Source organism: Hyperolius riggenbachi, chromosome 8 (assembly GCF_040937935.1).
Source record: "Hyperolius riggenbachi isolate aHypRig1 chromosome 8, aHypRig1.pri, whole genome shotgun sequence".
Taxonomy (NCBI): Eukaryota; Metazoa; Chordata; class Amphibia; order Anura; family Hyperoliidae; genus Hyperolius; species Hyperolius riggenbachi.
Window position 1 is genome coordinate 129,840,910 of NC_090653.1, and position 22,578 is coordinate 129,863,487.

Sequence of the window (22,578 nt, forward strand, 5' to 3'; positions counted from 1 at the left end):
TGTTACCACAGTGAAAGGTGCACTGAATATGTTTTCAGCACTTGGAATGGCATACGTTGCTGCTATCTGTTTGTTATACAGAAGAGTCCCAGTTATCCCAAACTCAACTAACCAGAAATCTCAACCCCCCCCCCAAAAAAAAAAAACCACAAATCGCCGGCAATACTCACAGTGGTGAAGGGCAACTTCTTGGGCTTTTTGTAGGCTCTGCTGTGCTGAAAGTCTGGGTTCCATGGCTCTCCCAAGGTTAATATACTTTCAATTACTGTATTTTAACATTTAATACAGAATTTCTGGTATGTACAGCATATAGAGTGGGGTATTGTATGAACTAGGTCTATTTTTAACATTCACTCTCAAACAACCAGAATGCACACTTATCTGGAATCAGTCCATCCCTATTGGTGCCAGATAACTGAGACTCTACTGTAGTGACTTTCTCTGATAAACATCTAAGTTCCGATTTGGTGCAGAAACAACGCTGAATGGAAATTGACACGTTGTTCGTGTTCCTAATTTCAATGTTGCTAACTCATTTAGATCAGGGCATCAGTTCAGATTTGAAATTTGTTTCCATTGAATCTACTTTTCTGTGAACATTCCAGCTTAAAGGGAACTTTAACTGTGAGGGATATGGATGTTTCCTTTTAAACAATACCAGTTGCCTGGCAGTCCTGCTGAGCTCTTTGGCTGTAGTGATGGTTGAATCACACACCTGAAACAAACATGCAGCTAATCCTGTCTGACTTCATTCAGAGCACCTGATCTTGTTGAGGGGCTGTGGCTAAAAGTATTAGAGACACAGGATCAGCAGTAGAGTCAGGCAACTGGTATTATTTTAAGAGGAAAAATCCATATCCTTCTTAGTTTAGGTTCCCTTTAAAGAACAGAGGTGGAATTAGTACTTTGGTTCCTCTATATTTGGCACTGATGTCACCTCATCTCATATGTGACTATCTGGAATTTGGTTAAATGGTTAATGTTTTTGCTGAGTAGGCTGAGTTTGCCATGTGTAGATGCAGTTCTAAGATAGCTCACTTCTTTCCCCAGACTACATCGGTGACCCCTAAAGTAATCATATTAGGCTTTATGGTGGTCATCCAGTAGGTTCTTGAATTTATAGAGTGTCAACTCCTTGGATAAAACTGGGCATCTGAACTATAACTAGGTACCTAGTATAGGACCTTTGTTGTTTTTACTAAGAGTGCAATCACTTCCAGTTACACCTGGATATGCCTGAGTGGAGTCGGGTTCATATGTCTCCACCTTTCTTCACCGGTCAGTTGCACCTTCTGCGACCTTCCTTTGTGTGTAGCACATTTTCACTATCAGCTTTCGCTCATCCATTTGTGACGTACTGCATCATTTGGGCTCCTGTCTATGTCATTTTTTCTCCTTACGGTGTTTTTTCACCCCTCGTCACAGTGTTATGCATATTGGCCCATATGCAATCATGTTTTTTTTCTCCTAGGAGATAATTTTTCATCTATTTAAAATAACTTTTCAGCACTTTACAACTGAAAAAGTACCAACAATTAGGTGAACAAGTACTACAATTATATGGAGTATTTTTTTTGCTTGCTGGTGGTTTAAAATGCATTTTATTGACAAGTTTAAAAATATCACCTAGGAGAAAACTAGGGAGAAAAAATGAATTGCATATTGGCCCTTGTCTCTGTAACGATCTTAAACGTTACCTCTGTGGTGGAAAGCAGCGCAGCTGCTTTCACACCTGATGTCACCTCTCTGGCCAAGCCATCCCGGGTGTCGCTTCCCGACTCAGCAGGGACGGGGATCTCTGTTGCAGCAGCTTGGGTCCACACGCCTGCGCATGGAGCAAAAGGACCTTTACATGGAGCTAAAGGACCTTTATGGGCAGAGGAGACAGATCAGCTGACTTTGTGGTCAGCTGACTTCCACCTGTCAATTTTCCTTGCAGGTTGGTTCAGCCCCTCGGGCGGGGCTGCTTGAATCTGCTGTCAGTATTTAAACCTGGAGTTGTTACTCTGTCTTTGTCTGTCGTCGTGAACGCTTGTGTGTCAGCACTCAGACCATAGTTAGATCCCAAAGTGTGCTAGAACCGGCCGGTGCCGGGGATCCACACTTAGCCAGATTCTGTTGATAGCTTAAAGTACTAATTGTCTGTATCTGTGTTCTAGCATAGTTCCAAAGGTGTTGACGGCCACGGATCTCACACCTTAGCGTTAGGAAATTATACTGTATTATCTGTTATGACCTTCTGCTTGTCTGCTGTTTACTAGACTCCGCTTCTGCCTTCTGAATCTGTACTGTATCTGTCCGTGTGTTTACGACCTGGCTTGTCTGACCTCGGGAACTATCTCTCCTGTTAGGAGATAGTTCGCAGATCTGTCAGTGACACTTCCTCCATTGGTGTCACTCACGTTCTGTCCTTCCCTCTCCCTGTCTGACTCCTCCCCGTGGAGAGTCCAGACTACGGAAGGAACTTGTTGCTGAGCAGTATTCCTATCTGCTCTTGCACCTGTCTTTCAGGGGCGGTCCCCACAGTATTACTGTTCGCACCTTAACACTTACACTCGCTCAGGTGACCATTAGATCCGTGTTATTTGTATCTCTTAGACTGCAGTATGGTCTGAATCACCTGCTCCACAGGTGACCATTAGATCCGTGTTATTTGTATCTCTTAGACTGCAGTAAGGTCTGAATCACCTGCTCCACAGGTGACCACTAGATCTGTGTTATTTGTATCTCTTAGACTGCAGTAAGGTCTGAATCACCTGCTCCACAGGTGACCACTAGATCCGTGTTATTTGTATCTCTTAGACTGCAGTAAGGTCTGAATCACCTGCTCCACAGGTGACCACTAGATCCGTGTTATTTGTATCTCTTAGACTGCAGTAAGGTCTGAATCACCTGCTCCTCAGGTGACCGTTAGAACCGTATTTCTCTGTCTGTACCTTCCAGCCCCACTAGGGGGCCTTGTGTCTAGTCTGTTCTGTTTGTGTCCTGAGTGTTCCTTACTAACTCCTGTGGTAAGGTCCTCTAAAACCATTAGTATTACGGTGGCACCAGACACACACTTACGCTATGCTCTCGTTCTTGCTATACTGGCATTATTGGTGATACTGCGGATCACACATAATCGAGTATAGCGTCTGTATTCTTGGTGATTCCGCAGATCACCAATAATCAGTCATCTGAGTAGTGGCATTATCGTCACAGTCTCTATTGTAGAAACCAGGGCTGTGGAGTTGGAGTCGAGGAGTCAGAGTCGGAACACCCGGATTCGGAGTTGGAGTCGCAGGTTTCATAAACTGAGGAGTTGGAGATTTTTGTACCGACTCCACTGCCCTGGTAGAAACAGTAGAACAAAACACTGCACCATGACTACACTTCAGGACATCTTCTGGACAGCTATTGCTGGACATATCAATTTTGTTATTTTATTTATTAAATACTTTAAAAGTTTTTGTGATTTGTAAAATGGAAGTAGCAACAGAAAGGGATGACTTCCAATTTATTAAAACCTATACAGTGTGTAAATTAATATACTATGAAGATGACATAGCAAATGTTGAAAACTGATAAATTGTATTGTTTTAGCAGTTTAAACATTTGATTTCAGAAGCACTTCTCAAAAAAGTTGGGACAACTAAGGATGGCCAGTGAGATGCAAATAAGTCTGAGCTGATGCAAAATTCTGCAAAATTTTATTGGAAATTTATGCAGCTTGAAAATGGAGCAATTGAATTTCACCATGGCTTTATTTGATTGGTGCATTTTCTTGCTACATACATTTCCCCAAAAATATGCACAATTCTGTAACAATGTGTAATTATTTGCATCTCAGTGACCAACCCTAGCGGCAACAAAAGAGTGTAAAAATTATGTAATGCTAAATAACGCCTCTCACAACTAACTAGGTTAATTGTTAACAGATCAGTAATATGATTGAGAATAAAAAGAGCAACTTACAGAAGCTGAGATATATTGTGTAAAATACAGCAGCATGGTGGCGTAGTGGTTAGCTCTCTCACCTTGCAGCACTGGGTCCCCGGTTCTTATCCCAGCCATAGGCACTATCTCCTCTGAGTTTGTACATCCCCCTTTGTAGTGTGGGTTTCCTCCCATCTCAAAAACATACAGATAAGTTAATTGACTTCCCCCTAAATTAGCCCTAGATCAGCCTGGGCAAATTTTAAGCGGCCTGGGCCACAGGATGCGAACTGTGGGCCACATTGCTCTCTCTCTGTATCACTCGCTGGCACGTACTGAAGGTGTCACATGACTCTGCTGTTGCCATAGAGACCTGATTAAGTTTGCATGCCTGCACTCATTGGCTATTAGGTGAGTTAACCCTCTCCATAACGCCCGCTCACCACTCTGTAGGGTGGGAGAAATTTGAAGAATCCAGACATCCGCGGCGTGCCAAATTGACAATGCGTGCAGTCAAGGAAGGCCCACGGGAAGCACTGTGGAAGATGTAGGTGCTATATAAATACTAAATAACAAAACTTGTGAGATAGGAAATAGAAGGGGTATGATTCGGTTGAGCATAAATACAATAAAATGTGAAAAAATGCAAAACTTTCTTAATTAGCTTCTAAAAAGCACAAGATAAAATCACATGTCAGCAATCTGCCCCACCAATCCCCCCGTTAAACCCAGGTATCCCCTCAAATGTTCCCTCATTCCCCAAAGAGACTCATAATGACACATGTGCACATGATTCAATCATAGGCTGCGCAGCCAAAAAATCTCAATGGAAAGAGAAAGGCAATCCAGCATGCTAGGGAGAATTAAATAAATCACCATTTGAGTAATCCATTTAAAGATTCTTGCATTTGTCACATATGAATGCAGACAAAAGTATAGTTCATCCATTGTTGTTGCACTGAGTCTGTAATGATCACAAGCAGAATATGATGGGTATAAAAGCCAATGCACGTCAACTCCCAGCCAAACACATGAGCTCTTGATAGAAATTGAGAAGCAAACAATCCTGCATGAATTCTTTAGCAAGGCATCCTCAGCAGGTCAACAGGTAAGCGTTTGTGCAGCCATCAGCAGTAAACGGCCAGATAAATATTATGCATCTATGCAAAATTCGGCATGAAAACAATCTTGCGTCAGGAAACAAACACCATCTATTGAGGCTTACTCAGCAGCTTTCAGCGTGTCAAACTGGTATAGTACAGTAGTTAGAAGCATAGGTAGCATTCAGCATTACGCATCAGCAAGTCCACAGTGTGAACCAAGCTGGTCCACCAGATGTCATAGGCAATTGATGGCTGGCATATGTATGGAATGCCTGCAGGGCTTTTACTGTGTCCAGGTGGCTGGGAGGAAGTGTGAGGTGCCCAAGGTTTAGGAGAGGCTGTGCGCCTGGGCAGATGCCGTCATGGAGGAGGGTGGCGTCCTCTATCGATTTCGCCGGCTCCACCGGCTTCTTCAGGAGGCGGGATAGGAGGAATCCAGACATCTGCGGCGGGCCAGATTGACAATGCGTGCGGTCCAGGAAGGTCCGCGGGAAGCACTGTGGAAGATGTCGGTGCTATATAAATACTAAATAATAACACAATACTGTACATAAAAACATACAGATAAGTAAATTGGCTTCCCCCTAAATTGGCCCTAGACTACGATACATACACTACATGATACATAAATAGACATATGACTACGGTATGGATTAGATTGTGAACCCCTCTGAGGGACAGTTAGTGACAAGACAATATACTCTATACAGTGCTGCAGAAGATGTCGGTGCTATATAAATACTAAATAATAATAATATAATTGCTCAACAACATAAAATTGCAAAGAATTTAGGTATTTCATTATCTGCTGTGCGTGATCACTTTTAAAGATTCCGAGAATAAGGAGAAATCTCTGTACTCCAGAGACAAGGCCAAAAGCCAGTACTGGATGTCTGTGATTTTTAGGCCTGCAGGCGGCACTGTAGTAAAAAAAGACAAAAATCTGTACTGTAAATCACTGAATTGCCTCAAGAACATTTAAAAAACACTGTAGACACAGTTCACCTCTTCATCCACAATTGCAAGCTAAAACTTTACTTTGCAAAGAAAAAAACATATATAAATGTGACCCAGAAACTTCTAGCATCACTGGGCCCAAACCCAGGAGTTCAGTTCTGTGCACGGTCACGTTGCAAGTCAGTGGGCTGTGTGAAGTAGTGATCATGGCTGCCAACCTGTTACACCATGCAAGTAAATGGAGTTTCTGATTGGAGCATTAGGGTAATTAAAGTGGGTTCATGGTTGTCTACATAAAACATCAGAATGCTCCTTTAGAAATAGATCAGTTTTGAAGTGGTGAACGTTGAGAAGAAAGATCTGGCAATATATTAGTTCTTTATGAGTAGACTCCCTTAGCCACTGTGCTATCAATAGATTTTCATACATAGAGAACGTAAGAAAAATGCTGAGCAGAAGTACAGTTTCTGTGGTGCTCCATGTCTTCAGTGCCAAAACCTTAGGATTTTTCAGTAAGTTTGAAGTAGCTTAAGCAGACAACTACAATAACATTTTCACTAATGGAACCCCATCCCTATGAAGAGAACTCTAGAATTGTGGTCTTCCCATTTTAGCCCCACCCAAAACTCTGGATTTTTCATTGCTTTTTCTTTAATTACAGACCAATTATGAACATTATATTATTAGAAGAGGTTTTGCCATTGAACACTCTGCTGAAATGAAAATGAGACTAATACAACGGTGGGAGAAAGTCTATAATATTTCCTGAGATGATCACTACACCTACATACAATCCTACATGCAATCATTTATTCCATAATGGGCCTAATTCAATTAACCGTTTTTCCTTTTTGTGCTTAAAAGACATTGATAATTTTGGTGGCTTAAAAGACATTGATAATATGTGAAAATATCACCTAGTAGAAACGTTAGGAGAAAAAATGAATTAGATCAGACCAATTTTTGGTTACCAGATCACGTGTTCAGTAGTTAATTGCTCATAACTAAAGTCCATAAGACAACTGTAATGCCTGGGGGTTATACTTTGACCACCCAGAGCAACAAGGCTGGTAGCTGAATAATGGAAGAGGCTACACAGGTTGCCCAGAGCAACTGCAGCTCTGGGCTTCTGGTATCGCTACAAATAAGACACAATGGCAGCGCAGTGCGATGTTGCGCTGCCTTAGCGATAGCAAGCACTCAGACAGGTACAAGACAGGACTATAGATTGGAGCATAACTAGTAGCAACCGCAGCTCACAGTCACGTCCACAGAAGCAGAGCAAGCAGGCTAACAACAGTCACCAGCAAGCATCCACACAGGCAAGGCTACAGGAAAGAACGTAAATAATAGCAACAGCAGCCTATAGTTACGTCCCCAGAGCCTAGAGTAGCAGGAATACTACCAGTCACCAACGTGGTGATGGCAGAATCCAAGCTATCAGGATAATGTACTTCACTGACCCACCGCGGATGCAGTGAACGTCCATCAAGCATGGAACTAGGCAATACACAATAATACAGAAAAATAACGGCTCAACTAACAGATAAATATATATTAGCAAGTCTGCATATATATTTATCAAGAAACTAGCTAAAGCACAAGTAATAAGGTCACATTGAACTACATCAACAGATCTACAGTGGTGTGAAAAACTATTTGCCCCCTTCCTGATTTCTTATTCTTTTGCATGTTTGTCACACTTAAATGTTTCTGCTCATCAAAAACCATTAACTATTAGTCAAAGGTAACATAATTGAACACAAAATGCAGTTTTAAATGATGGTTTTTTATTATTTAGTGAGAAAAAAACTCCAAACCTACATGGCCCTGTGTGAAAAAGTGATTGCCCCCCCCCCCCCTTGTTAAAAAATAACTTAACTGTGGTTTATCACACCTGAGTTTAATTCCTGTAGTCACCCCCAGGCCTGATTACTGCCACACCTGTTTCAATCAAGAAATCACTTAAATAGGAGCTATCTGACACAAAGAAGTAGACCAAAAGCACCTCAAAAGCTAGACATCATGCCAAGATCCAAAGAAATTCAGGAACAAATGAGAGAGATCTATCAGTCTGGTAAAGGTTATAAAGCTATTTCTAAAGCTTTGGGACTCCAGCGAACCACAGTGAGAGCCATTATCCACAAATGGCAAAAACATGGAACAGTGATGAACCTTCCCAGGAGTGGCCGGCCGACCAAAATTACCCCAAGAGCGCAGAGAAAACTCATCCGAGAGGCCACAAAAGACCCCAGGACAACATCTAAAGAACTGCAGAATTAAGGTTAGTGTTCACGACTCCACCGTAAGAAAGAGACTGGGCAAAAACGGCCTGCATGGCAGATATCCAAGGCACAAACCACTTTTAAGCAAAAAGAACATTAAGGCTCGTCTCAATTTTGCTAAAAAAAACATCTCAATGATTGCCAAGACTTTTTGGAAAATACCTTGTGGACCGACGAGACAAAAGTTTAACTTTTTTAGAAGGTGTGTGTCCCGTTACATCTGGCTTAGAAGTAACACAGCATTTCAGCAAAAGAACATCATACCAACAGTAAAATATGGTGGTGGTAGTGTGATGGTCTGGGGTTGTTTTGCTGCTTCAGGACCTGGAAGGCTTGCTGTGATAGATGGAACCATGAATTCTACTGTCTACCAAAAAATCCTGAAGGAGAATGTCCGGCCATCTGTTCGTCAACTCAAGCTGAAGCGATCTTTAGTGCTGCAGCAGGACAATGACCCAAAACACACCAGCAAATCCACCCCTGAATGGCTGAAGAAAAACAAAATGAAGACTTTGGAGTGGCCTAGTCAAAGTCCTGACCTGAATCCTATTGAGATGTTGTGGCATGACCTTAAAAAGGCGGTTCATGCTAGAAAACCCTCAAATAAAGCTGAATTACAACAAATCTGCAAAGATGAGTGAGCCAAAATTCCTCCAGAGCGCTGTAAAAGACTCATTGCAAGTTATTGCAAACGCTTGATTGCAGTTATTACTACTAAGGGTGGCCCAACAAGCTATTAGGTTCAGGGGGCAATTTCTTTTTCACAGAGGGCCATGTAGGTTTTGAGTTTTTTTTTCTCACTAAATAATAAAAACCATCATTTAAAACTGCATTTTGTGTTCAATTATGTTATCTTTGACTAATAGTTAACGGTTTTTGATGAGCAGAAACATTTAAGTGTGACAAACATGCAAAAGAATAAGAAATCAGGAAGGGGGCAAATAGTTTTTCACACCACTGTATAACAGAGTGATAAAGTACCCAGCAGATCAGCGTACTGACTGCTATGTTGGGCGGGGTCTAAAATGGGAGGCAGACTTTTATGTGGACCTCAGCCAATGAGTGCAGGCATGCAAACTCCCACACAGCTGAATGGTAATCACTCAATCCTGAGTTAGTCTAATCTGTTAGATGACTGTGAATGCAAAGGACCTTCATAAGAAATACATGCAGCATTATGTAACAACATGCATGCAGGAAATCCAGGGCTATCTGGCCGCAGCTCAGCTGCAGCAAGCAATAGGTGGAATGATGACAGCATCCTAAGCTGCCCCGAACTGCAGAGCATTCGCAAATGACAATGAGACTCATTGCGAATGTACAACCGAATGCAAGCAGACAAGTCAGAACTGCCCAGTTGCAACTCCACTGCAAGCGACAGAACATGCTACAGGAGAGATCCTGACAACAACATAATGGGCTTGATTCACAAAGCGGTGCTACCTGTTAGCAAGCTTTTGTTAAACAAGCTTTTCGCGCATAAAACTTTACGCGCACACTGCACAGAGCGTAGGGCGCTCCGCGCGAAGTGCCCATTAAAGCCTATGGGGCTTAGCGCGCATAAAACTTTGCGCACGTAAAAGTTTGCGCGCGCAAACTTAGCGCGCGATCTGATTGAGAAATCCGGTGTTAACCTACTTAGCACCCTGGTTAGCACGTCTAAAGACTTTAGACATGGTAAGTAGGTTAGCACCGCTTTGTGAATCAAGCCCAATGTATGGTAAAGTCTGTAAGATAACATGCTGAAATAAAAATGAGAAGCAAATCTGAAGTATGTACCATATAGTAACAGAACTGTATGTGCTACACAGGGCCGGCCCGCTCATGAGGCGGGGTGAAACTTTTGTCTCAGGCGGCAAATTTCCAGGGGCGGCATCCGCCCGTCCAGCTGGAGGGGTAGCTGGCAGGACGGGGGTATTGGGCCTAGCGGCGGGGAGGGGGGGTCGGACCCCCCCTCCCTCGCCTAGGTCCCCCGTCCTCCGCTCCCCTCCAGCCTTACATAGAAGCAGCCGCTATTTGTAAGAGGCACGGGCGGGGAGGACTCACCTCTTCCTCGATCCAGCGTGCGCTCCACTGACGTCACTTCCTGCAACGCTGCAGGAAGTGATGTCAGTGGAGCGCACGCTGGGAAGAGGTGAGTCCTCCCCGCCCGTGCGTCTTACAAATAGCGGCTGCTTCTTCTATGTAAGGCTGTGTATTCACTAGAGTCGTGAGGCAGGTGCGGGGAGTGCGACCCGCACCAGGTGGGGTGACTCCAGCCGCCCTGAGCCTGAGGGAGGGGGGTGCTGTGAGGGAGGGGGGAGTCAGCCACGGGGAGGGCAGCCCGACCTCTCCCTCCCTTCCACTGCCCGGGCCGCCCCCCAGAGTTAGCGAAGCCAGGGAAGCGCTGTGAATAGTCACTCATGTATTACCAGATTTGTTTAAGCCATTCCTTAGTCTCATTATTTACTATGTATTGAGTGAGCCCCTATTCACATGCAACCATGAAGTGATGTAGTTGGACAGATTAAGATGAAAACTTGGCCCTAGGAAAGGAAGCAGCAATGGCTCTCCTTGCATTGACATTTTTGGTAAATTGGGACATGTCCCCAGAGGAGATAGCAGCCTGGTCGCTAGACACCCACTAGGCTCTATATTCCCTCATAGCTTGCCTTGCGAATGATCCGGTTGTGGGTTGTGCAATGATAGCTTGCTGTTCTGTATACTGTATCAATGACACTCACCTGCTGCCTAGACAGTCATGACCACACTAAGCTCCCAGCTTTGTAAATTACCCTTCGTTTTTCTTCAGAAGCAATCATTTGTGATTGTTTGGGGTTCCATTCTGAGGTTCCTATAGGAATCCCCTCATTCTCCTCATCCAACCTTGCTTGGGAAAATATTAATCAACTGTGAGATTTTTGGGTCAAGTTCTATTGCAATTCCCCACAACATAGACCTCCTGTTTCCCTCCAACCCCCTGTAAACACATCTCATAGTGCAGCACATGTTGTTCAGCAGAGCCAAGCCATGCAATAAAGGTGATGGTTGAAGGGTGCTTTGGACATTGTAACTGTTATCGTGTGGATACAGCTTTAAGTTGATGTCTTAGTTTTATTTAGTTCAGGCATGATGTAATTGATGTAATTTAATATTCCCTTTTACATTTTCCTACAATATCACTGTTTGCCTGTTTTCATACTTTCAGAGTCCAACTGAGAACAGACACACATACAGGATACGTGTATTTAAAGAGGATACGAAGCTGTGGATTACAGAGAGAAGTGTTGAAGAATTTAAATGCTTCTATGATACTATATATGAGGTGAGTACTGAACATAAGCTGTGCAGACAGTTCTTCTGAGCACCATGGCTGAGCAGGGACTTCACCGTTTGCCACTACAACAGGATATAAAATGTTTGGGTTTTTTTGTCTCAGAGGGAGTATTGCTGTATAAAAAGAAGTGTCAACCTGTTGTTTGAAGGCAGTGGAATAATCTTTTGCAGGTTGAAGAGGTGTTACAACATGTAAATTCTCTGCACATAGCAGTAAATAGATTTGATGGACTTTTCTCTAATATTTCACAACTGATTCTCCACTTTCATGTTACACTTGCAGATATTAATTTCTGTTTGGGCATCTTAATTTTAGCATCTTAAAGGACACCGAGGTGAAAATAAACTAATGAAATAAACAAATTGTATCTATCCTCCTGTGGAAGGCATTTCACAGTTTTATTTTATATTTAAATCTACTTTTTAAGTTTTTACCGTTGTATTGTTTTTGCTTAATGACACATTCATTGAAGTATTCCAGAGCTAAAAACCTATGAACTATTGATCCTTTTTATCTCTTTCCTGCTCTCAGAAGACATTTTCTGCAAGGAAAGTGTTTTATAGTTTTAATTTCATATCATTGAGGGTCACACTGTAGTCTGCCCCAGTCCTGACTCAGACAGGAACTGCCACTTACACACCTGATGTTTAACTCTTTGAGGCAGAGAAAGAAATAAAAAAAGGAACACAGCACTAGGCACTATACATACATATATCTATCTCATCATGTCACATGTCACCTCGGGTATACTTTAAAAGTATGATTTTGCTAGCTATAAACTTTCACAAAAAGTCACAGCGGCCCTGATTTAGTGAGGATGAAGAACATTGTAAAGAGATCCAAAAAACCTGGACTGGATTTATTTGATTTATAGATGAGCAGCTGGATAACTTGCTGGTTAAGGGTGTTGCCTCTGATAGGGTTCAAGCATTTGACCAGAGATTGAATCCCTGCTTAAGCCAGTAGTAAGGTAAGTAAGGTGTCTTTGGAAAAAGTTACCTAATGCTCTTGGTCGCCCGTGGAGAGCCCTCTAAGTGGGTACAGCCCTGAAGCTCTGATTCCCCCAGGAGAAAATATAAATGTTATATTTTGTTATTTCTATTTAAAATTGTCGCTTTAAAGAAGGGAAGGTTTGCATTTCTCAACTAGGTAACACCAGCCAATTCTGAAGTTTACTGACCTTATGTTAATGATAAATCCAAGTTATCCTAGATTTATTAAAAAAACATTTTCACATTATGCACTAAGTCTGGTATGACCCAAGTGAAGAGTTGCAGACACAGTTTGAAACACTCCCATGTCATGTTTGCTGGATATAGTATGTTTTCTAGTTTTCTCCAACCTCTGGACCTGGCTGTACTGTACATTTAAGCAGGTGAAATACATTTGTAACATGTAATAAATGTAACAAAACCATTAGATATAATGTTCTTTTTTCGTTCTTTTACTTAATAATTTTTATTATAGTTAGTCAAATTCATTAAATTAAAACAAATAGTAATCCAGATATGACCTGGAATCGATAATCAGTGAAACAAGATTAGATATTGAGAATATATACCGGTATTTACGGTAATTTTAAGGGGAATTCTGTTTTCCCATGGAAATGTGGATGTTATGTGTTCTTTAGCAACCTATCATTTTTCAGCCATTCTGCTGAATATACACACCAGTGGTACTGCTGTAACGGGTGTCACCAACAAAGTGAAGTTAGCATAAGTCTGGCAAATAGGGATACAGACAGCTTTAATAACACTACAGGCTTTCTTATCCTTCTCCCTACTGTCCAAATGAGAGCAGACTCTTTTAGTTGGAGTTACAGCTTGTGTCTCAACAAAACGTATAATATTTCAGGTACGTTTGGCACACAATTTTTCACTGTATGCGTTACAGTGCACATGTTTTTGTCATAGTACCTAATGTTTGTTAATGGGAAAGCATATTTGATGTGCAAAGTTATACTGCAGGTGTGAGGATCCGCGTGGCTGCCTGCGCAGGCAGGCAGCCTTTTGACCACTGTTCAGGTCTGCATTCTGCAGGTCTCTGGAAGAGAGACCTTTTGTCAGTTGTGCAGCTTGCTGCTGAGGAATTTGCTTACGTTTGTCATGCAGATTGCCTAGCCACATCCCTTGTGGGCTTGCTCTATAAAGAGCTATGTTTCCCACAGTAAGTGGCTGGTCATAAGGATTCTTCCTGTGAAACACTCTGGAGAGTGTCAGCCTTGCTCATTGTTTGAAAGATTAGCTTAAGAGTAATTCTTGGGACTGCACTCGGCAGGTTCCCTTGTGCAGTTAGGATTGCATATCTGTTTTGTTTGTCTGTTGCGATCGTCCTGTCCCTGCGGTGGTCGACAGGAGGTCGTTCTGATCTTTGTTCTTGGAGTATAGATGGAGCAGCAGTTGCTACCAGCTATCTCCTCTATCTGTCTTGCCTGGATCGCACTCGCCTAGCGCTAGGGCTGTGGATCCATCTAATCTCCATCTCTCTGTCTCCCTGGATCGCACTGGCCTCTTTTCACTAGTGCTGTGGATCCTATCTCTCGCTTGTCCCTGTTTTCGTGTGTCTGTCTTGTCTGCTACGAACGCTTGCTGGAGGCTCGGTGAGGTAACCATTAAGCAAGCGCTCGCTTCCTCTGTTTCATGTTTGTCTGTCGGTGGTTAGTTAGGCGTGCTTGTCTCTATTGTGCTTATCACGTGGAGACCGCGCATGAACGCGTGCACTGTTGCGAATGAGTGCGGTGTTCGCGTTCAGTTAGCGTTTGTTATTTTCCTTATCTCCTCATTGTATGATTTGCTGTGCCTTTGCTACTCTCGTGCTCCGCCTTGCTGTAGCCTTGTGTCACGTCTGTATCGCACCTCTCGCGATCGCGTTCCTACTTCATATCTGCTGTGGTGTGTGCACCGTCGCGCGTTGGCGACTAGTTTGGTGCACACACATACAATCGGTCTCTGTGCTCATTCTCAATCGCCTCTCTTGCGATTGCGTTTCTTCCCTTCATACAATTCCTGTCTGGCGTGTGTGGTAGGGCAGAGGAGCTGTTCCTCTGCACTCCACAGCTCCACCTGCCGACAGGAATTTCCCTCTACAGGTGCATTGCAACTTCTGCTGGGTTCCCGCAAATTATATGCTTGTGGAGGATTTCCGCAGTGTCAGCGCACGTCTTGTGCGCTGACCACGGAGAGAATTCCACAATCGTTACAGCAGGGTTGTAAGGTTATTTCCTGTATGTGAAAATCGCATTTAAAGGGAACCAGAGATGAACGATTCACACAAAATAAACATATCAGTTGATAGCTTGTAAAGAATAAATGCTCTACACGATAATTTTGCCACTCTGGTGTGCCTTTTTGAGTGCTTTTTATCCATGATTGCTCCAGGAAATATCCAATATGACCGCCGGCTCATATTCCTTCTGCTTCCAGGTTATGAGGTGTTCTGGATGTGCTGTCTAGGCTATATGAGACTATAGACAAGCAGGGCTGCTGCAGGCTTTCATCTGTGTGCTTTCAACTTCATATTCTGGTATGCGGTGTGGCTGCCTCTAGGAAGTGTCTCTCATAGTAATGAAACTGCATACAGTAGATAATAATGATGACTGGCTGCACAGACAGAGCACACAGATCACACAGCCACACTTGTCTGTTAGACAGAGATTTTTCCTGCAGCAGCAGCCCCTCCCATGTCATCAGAGCTCTCAGTATGTAAAGCAGGAAATCTGATCCAGGAGGGGGAAGGCTTGGGCTTGAAAAGACTCCACAGAAGAGTGACTCAGCTATAATGATTCCAGGTCAAACCTCGACTGAATAGTCGGTGGATTCTTATCACAGTTGATAACAGATAGATTAGACTGAGAAGAATAAAACTAAAAGCAGGGTAGGTGTTTACTGTCATGTTCCCACTGATAAATGTAATAAAATACATGAGGGTGCTTCGTCTCTGGTTTTCTTTAAGTGTGAATGATCCTATTGACTAACATTAGCTTTAAGTGGTAATGTGAAATAAAAGCAGTTTTGACAAGTGTGAAATCAAAATGTCATCATGTTGGGACCTGAAACAATTGTTATTTTTCAGAAACATCAGGATTACATAGTCAGTCATGAACTCCAGAAGACAGAAGCAGAAACAGAAGGAGACAGCCAGTTCTTCGAAACTATCAATACCACTCCAGAGAAGTTCTTGGATGTAAGTGGTTAAAGAAAAATATAAAAGGTTGCATTGGACATTAAAGAGAACCTGTGATGGCATAAAAGGAATAAATTATACATACCTGGAGCTTCATCCAGTTCCCTCCTGGCTGATCGGTCCCTCGCCACCATGTGCCGCCTGGATCGGATCCTCCATAGTTTGCCCTGGAAAGTCCTTCTGGTCCAGGGTGTACTGCGCATTCGCAACCTGGCCGGGAGTGTTCTGCGTCTGCACAGTACGCTCCTGGCCATGGGAGCGAGACGGTGGGAGCGCACGCAGCCGGAGTGCCCCGACTGGAGGATTTTCCGGGGCAAATTGCTGAGGATCCAGGTAGCGCAGAAGAATGATGAGGGACCAATCAGCCTGGAGGAAGCCCCAGAATGTATTATTTCTTCCTTTTACGCCATCTCGGGTACCCTTTAAAGGTAAACTCCACATTCACTGACGTGCTACAAATTCAATATATACTGTATGAGTGCTTCAAATGATCTTTTTGTATTTGAATTTTGTTAAAACGGATCTTTCTACTTCCATTTACCAGCTATGAATTGACTAGAGCTGGAATTCTCAGGGTAGGAGTTTGCTACCTATTATCAACACCTGTGTGTGCGTGTGTGTGTGTCCTTCCTATAGCTAGAGTGTGTGTGTGTGTGTGTGTGTGTGTGTGTGTGTGTGTGTGTGTCCTTCCTATAGCTAGAGTGTATCATTTGGGTAAAGTAGGACTACAAGTGTCTTAAACTGATTGTTGATTAAAGTGGACCTGAACTCTTGCACAGGACAGAAGGAAAACAGAGAAATGCACCCTGTAGAGAGTTGAGCCCATCTAATTCCCCCTCATCTGTGTTTAATTGCAAATTGTAATTTGATCTCTCCCCAGTATCACCTGACTGAGAGATGGCAGATAAGCTAATCTGAAAGCACAGGATGTTTACAAAATGTCTGCTTCCATGAATCAGGAAGTAGAAATAGTGCAGATTTATTGTGGGATTTGTATCAACTGTAACAAAGAAATGTTTTTTGTTTAAATGTTATTATGCAGTTGCGTATCTTTAAGAGCAGAAAGGGACGTCCTGAGTTCAGGTCCGCTTTAAGGGACACATTTTCTCTTTTTCTTTAAAATAGGGATATAACATGCTTTTGTCCTTAAATGTCCATGATTAATACATAGTATTTGTCATATGGCCAGCTTGCTGCCTTTGGTATTTTAAGATACTGGCCATGTTTGGATTCCCCCACTCCGCTGCCTACACAGTGAAGCTAATGCTTTGCTACAACCACTCATTCTTAATCATCTAGCTCAGTGTTTCTCAACATTTTATTAGTGTGTACCCCTTTTAAAACCCTGTACTCATCGAGTACCCCCTAGCATAGTAAACATGATCACAAGTACCCCTTGACAAATATATATTTAATCGTAGTACATGATAATTGGTTCTAAACAATGTGCAAGCATTTATTATTGCTTTTAATTAGCTAAAATACTAAATGTGTTGTTTAAATAAGAATTATAATTTTCTAAATCTCTAAATTTGTTATTCTTGGTTAAGTATATCAAGCCCGAGTACCCCCTGGACCCATCAGAAGTACCCCCTGGGGTACGCGTACCGCATGTTGAGAACCTATGATCTAGCTCCTAGGTTCTCAACGTGTGGTACGCGTACCCCAGGGGGTACTTATGATGGTTCCAGGGGGTACTCGGGCTTGAAAAACTTAACCAAGAATAACAAATTTAGAGGTTTAGAAGATGATAAAACTTATTTAAACAATGCCAAATTAGTATTTTAGCTAATTAAAAGCAATAGTAATGCTTGGAAATTGTTTAGAACCAATTATCATGTACTACGAATAAATATATATTTTTCAAGGGGTACTTGTGATAATGTTTACTATGCTAGGGGGTACTTGGTGAGTACAGGGCTTTAAAAGGGGTACATAACAATAAAATGTTGAGAAACCCTGATTTCTAGCTCACTGCAGCCTTTCTGCCTTTATAGAACATAGTTGTAGAGTTTGACTTTCGTTGCATTTTTCTTTCATGGCTTACATCAATCTCTGCGATTCTTGTGCGCTGTTAGACACCCTTGTCCTTTCTTCTGTTTGTGTGTTTACACAGGGGTCTCATTACCATACAGTTTTCCTTCTTTTGCAGACACTATTGGGCCTCATCAAAGATCATCAAGACCCAGAAGCCGTGTTTTTCTTATCACCTTTTAAGTACAAAGACGATGAAAGAGAGCTGTTTCATAAAACATTTTCAGACAGTGATGTAAGTAATCTAGATGGTATTATAAAACTATGGTACTGTATATGGAATTATTTGTTAATCCTTCAAACTAAACATAGCCTTTGAACGTGAAAAGAAAGTATATTAATTTCTTAGGTGTCTATTTTTTTTTATTTCTTACGTAACATAAACTTATTTAATAGAGTCTGTGTCTAATATAATAACTTTGAAAAGCTCTTTCTTGTAAGAAAGAACCGCAAGGTGTATGTGCTGGGATGCAACACAGAATAGGTGAGTATCTCACTGCATGGACTCGTGAAGGAGGAGCGGGTCTGTTCTGTGTGATCTTACTGAGCTCCTATGATGAGGACTTTAGAGTCTGGCTAGGGCTGGTTCAAAGCCCAATGGAGCCCTGCGGCAAAGGTAACCTCGGGTCCCCGTCCCCCCCCGCATACCCAGTCCCCAGGGCCTCTAAGCCCTGATCTCCCGTCTTAACTCTGACGTGCACCCTGGGGCCCCTGCACTATAACAGCATTGGTATCTCACCTGTCCCAGTGGTGGCGTGCTGCTCCCACCTTCCTTCTGTTTGCGTCTCATGATCCAGCACATGTTGCGTAATGGGAAAGATTTTTACTGCACAAAGGGAAGACTACGCATTTCACAAGTTGACCCTGCTTCCTCAGGTCAGTGAAAAGTTGTGCCAGGTGGCTTCTACGAGTTAAGAATGAGCAACCTAATCAAATGAATAGTATGAATCTGCTCTGCAGTGGTAGCAGACCCCAGCATTGTACAGCATCTCTGTGGAGTATCAATAAGGTACCACTCCCGCTGCATCTGGCATGGTGTGAACTGAGCCTGGAGTTGGAAGTAATAAAATCAGGCTCATTGTGCTATCTGGTTAACCTTGTGATATGGGGGTGACCAGATAGCCATTGTGCTATCTGGTTAACCCTGTAATATGGGGGTGACCAGATAGCCACCCTTATCCAGATGATTAAGTCCCTTTACATGCAAACAAATGGTTGGATGCACACAGAATAAAAACTGGTATACAGCAGAAGCTTGTCTGCATTGTTTATTCAGCTATACACCTTGGCAACGCGGATTCTTATTAATTAGCTTCTCAGTGAAGTGGAAGTTTTAGGTGTTAAAGGGAAGCTAAAGGTTAAAAAAATGCACATGCGCTGCCCCGAGCAGTGTGCACCCTGATCGTGCTCCCGTGGCTGGAAGTTGCATTATAATAAAAAATCCCAGACATATTTAGTGTTTGCATTATAACGGCTGCAAAGAGTCACAGCCTGCTGCTTAAACACTAATATTCAAATAAATGATAAAAACAGAGGGTGAACTCTGGGTTTAACAGTCAAAATGTAGACAGACGTGCACTTGAAAAGACCACTGATAGATAAAAGAATAGTAAAACAACAACAGTAGTAACTAAAAGAACCATGTATGCATGAGCTTGTTAGCAGTACAGTGACTTGGAATAGAGAAAATAATTGCTTAATGATTAGTGTTCAGTTCCCTGGGAGTTCTATACTTGATGTGACGGTAAGTGGGTGTGTGTCAATATTGATGTCATTGGCTTCATAAATTCAGTAACTTAAAGAGAACCTGTACTGAAAAAATGGCCCCTGGGGGTACTTACCTCTGGAGGGGGAAGCCTTTGGATCCAAAAAGGGTTCCACCGTCCTCCTCAGTTCCACGGTGGTCTCTCTAGGCGTCTCCGAAGCCACAGACAACAAATTTTCAGGCTGTGGTGCAAGCGCAGTAGCGCCTGCAATATTTACCTTCCCCAGCTCCAGAGCAGGCGCAGTAGTGGCTCTCGGCTTGGATCAGGCAGAACTAGCTGATCCCAGTCGGGTCCGCTCTACTGCGCAGGCGACTTGCGTCTGTGCAGAAGAGTGGACCCAACTGGGATCGGCTAGTTCTGCCTGATCCGAAGCGAGAGCCGCTACTGCGCCTGCGCTGGAGCGGGAGAAGGTAAATATTTACATGGCTGCCGTTTGAGCGGCCTGGAGAGACCACCGTGGGACGGAGGAGGACAGGGAAAGCCTCAATCGGATCCAGAGGCTTCCCCCTCCCCGAAGTAAGTACCGCTCAAGGGCCCTTTTTTTGACTACAGGTTCTCTTTAAAACCACTTAACGACCAGCTAACGCCCATAGGCGTCAGCAGGTCTTAAGTGGGTTACCATGGAACCATGTCAGTTCACGGAGGGTGTCTCCGTGAACAGCCGGAGAGCCGCCGATCGCGGCTCGCCGGCAAAATGTAAACAAGCGGGGAAGAAATCCCCGCTGTTTACATCATACGCGTAAGGCAGATCGGCGATCCCCGGCCCGTGATTGGCCGGGGATCGCCAGCATCTGATAGGCGGAAGCCTATCCTTCAATGCGCAGGACGGAAGTAAAGGGGGGCTGTCTGATCGCCCTGCCTATTACCCGATCTTTGCTGCGGGCTGAAAAGCCCACGCAGCACAGATCTGCCAAAACTCGGCCGGTCCTTAAAGGGACACTTAAGTCAAACAAAAAAAATGAGTTTTACTCACCTAGAGCTTCCAATAGCCCCCTGCAGCTGTCCGGTGCCCTCGCCGTCTCCCTCCGATCTTCCTGGCCTCACTGGCAGCCACTTCCTGTTTCGGTGACAGGAGCTGACAGGCTGGGGACGCGAGTGATTCTTCGCGTTCCCAGACACATTAGCACCCTCTATGCTGCTATATGGTATATGATATATGCTATAGTAGCATAGATGGCGCTATTGTGGCCAGGAATGCGAAGAATCACTCGCGTCCCCAGCCTGTCAGCTCCTGTCACCGAAACAGGAAGTGGCTGCCGGCGGGGCCAGGAGGATCGGAGGGAGACGGCGAAGGCACCGGACAGCTGCAGGGGGCTATTGGAAGTCCTAGGTGAGTAAAACTCATTTTTTTTGTTTGACTTAAGTGTCCCTTTAAGTGGTTGACACTGAAGCAAAAAAAAAAAAAAAAACAACTTATGATATAATGAATTGTATGTGTAGTATGGATACGGAATAGAATATCAGTAGCAAAAAAAAAAAAGTCTCATATTTTTATTTTCAGTTATATAGCTTTTTTTATATAGCATTGCATCATATTGTCATATTTGCAGTTTGCTCTGTTTTACAGTTTAAAATACAGACTATGGTTTGCGGAGCTAGTGACTCTAATGAACATTAAACAGTAAAAACCTTATCTGAAGCTGTGTCACTGTTTCTTTGATGTATAGTGCTCCAGAAAACAGTATTGTAGCCAACCCAAGTTGGGTGGTAGAGCTCAGAGAAGCTCTTTTGCATAGATAACAACTGAAGTTTCTTAAAGGACTTACGAGGCGAATTGCTTAAAAAATGTTATGTACCTCATTGCTAAAGCAGACCTCAGGGCAGACGAACAGCACCTTCCTTTTCACGATCAGGTGCTTTATCAGGCTAATCCAGGTTACATTGCAGCTCCCGACCCTCCACAGGGTCGCCCTAGCAGAATCGCCGCTTTAAAAATCCAACGCCTGCGCAGCTCGCATAGCCGTGGCCGCGCAGGATTACAGCCCCGCTCGTGTCCGCCCTCACTCCGTGCGCTCTACTATACGTCATGTGGGCGGCTCCACATGACCACCCACATGACGAACTACACTGCCAGCCAGCCGCGCCCCCTCAGCAGAGAATACAAGCGCTGAACGAGTGAGTACCTGCTCACGAGCGGGGCTGTAATCCTGCGCGGCCACGGCTATGCGAGCTGCGCAGGAGTTGGATTTTTAAAGCGGCGATTCTGCTAGGGCGACCCTGTGGAGGGTCGGGAGCTGCAATGTAACCTGGATTAGCCTGATAAAGCACCTGATCGTGAAAAGGAAGGTGCTGTTCGTCTGCCCTGAGGTCTGCTTTAGCAATGAGGTACATAACATTTTTTAAGCAATTCGCCTCGTAAGTCCTTTAACTCTTATGCTGGGCATACACGGTACGTTTTCTACCGGCTCGATTCCGGTGCATCCCGCGGGCACCCAGATCGATTCCTGCTCGTTCCCGCGGGCGCTTCCTTATCTTCTGCTAGTTCCTTCTTTTGTCCTACCCGCCGGTATCGAGCGTGGAATCGATCCGGCGGGGTATTGGACACGTCGGAAATTATCAATCGAGCCATCAGCGGCTCGATTACATGGTAGAAAACGTACCGTGTATGCCCAGCGTTACTGTCCTGTGTATTAATGTTCAATTTCTTAGCTGTACTACTCATACAATTCATTGTCTCATAAGTTTACTTTCGCTTCAGTCTCACTTTAAAGTGAACTCGTGGTGAAAATAAACTGATGAGATAAACAATTGTTTCTATCCAGGGAACAATGGACAGCGCTACTTAGGAGTCGGACAGACTGCATTCAAATCATTCAAATGACTACCAGCAGGAAGCGTGCAAGGACTACTTGTAGACACATCCTGCATTCAAATGAGATGCACTTGACTACCACTGGAGGATGTTAGTTTCCATAATAGCTTGCATGCAAATTATCAAGTACTCGACCCTCCCACCACGATGAGGTCATCCTCGGCTGGTAGGGGCCCTAGCTCTAACTAAATTAAAACCACGCATATGC

The 22,578-nt window shown here is 43.6% G+C and overlaps 1 protein-coding gene across 3 annotated transcripts in view; it reads left to right on the forward strand.

The window, feature by feature from the left end:
* LOC137529111 (uncharacterized) overlaps window positions 1-22,578 on the forward strand; it is a 109,880-nt gene that overhangs the window by 64,225 nt on the left and 23,077 nt on the right. For all 3 annotated transcript variants that reach the window (XM_068251089.1, XM_068251090.1, XM_068251087.1), the window contains 3 exons: window positions 11,448-11,564; window positions 15,648-15,758; window positions 17,911-18,027. In XM_068251089.1, coding sequence (XP_068107190.1) covers window positions 11,448-11,564; window positions 15,648-15,758; window positions 17,911-18,027 — 345 coding nt within the window. The remainder of the gene's footprint in view (window positions 1-11,447; window positions 11,565-15,647; window positions 15,759-17,910; window positions 18,028-22,578) is intronic.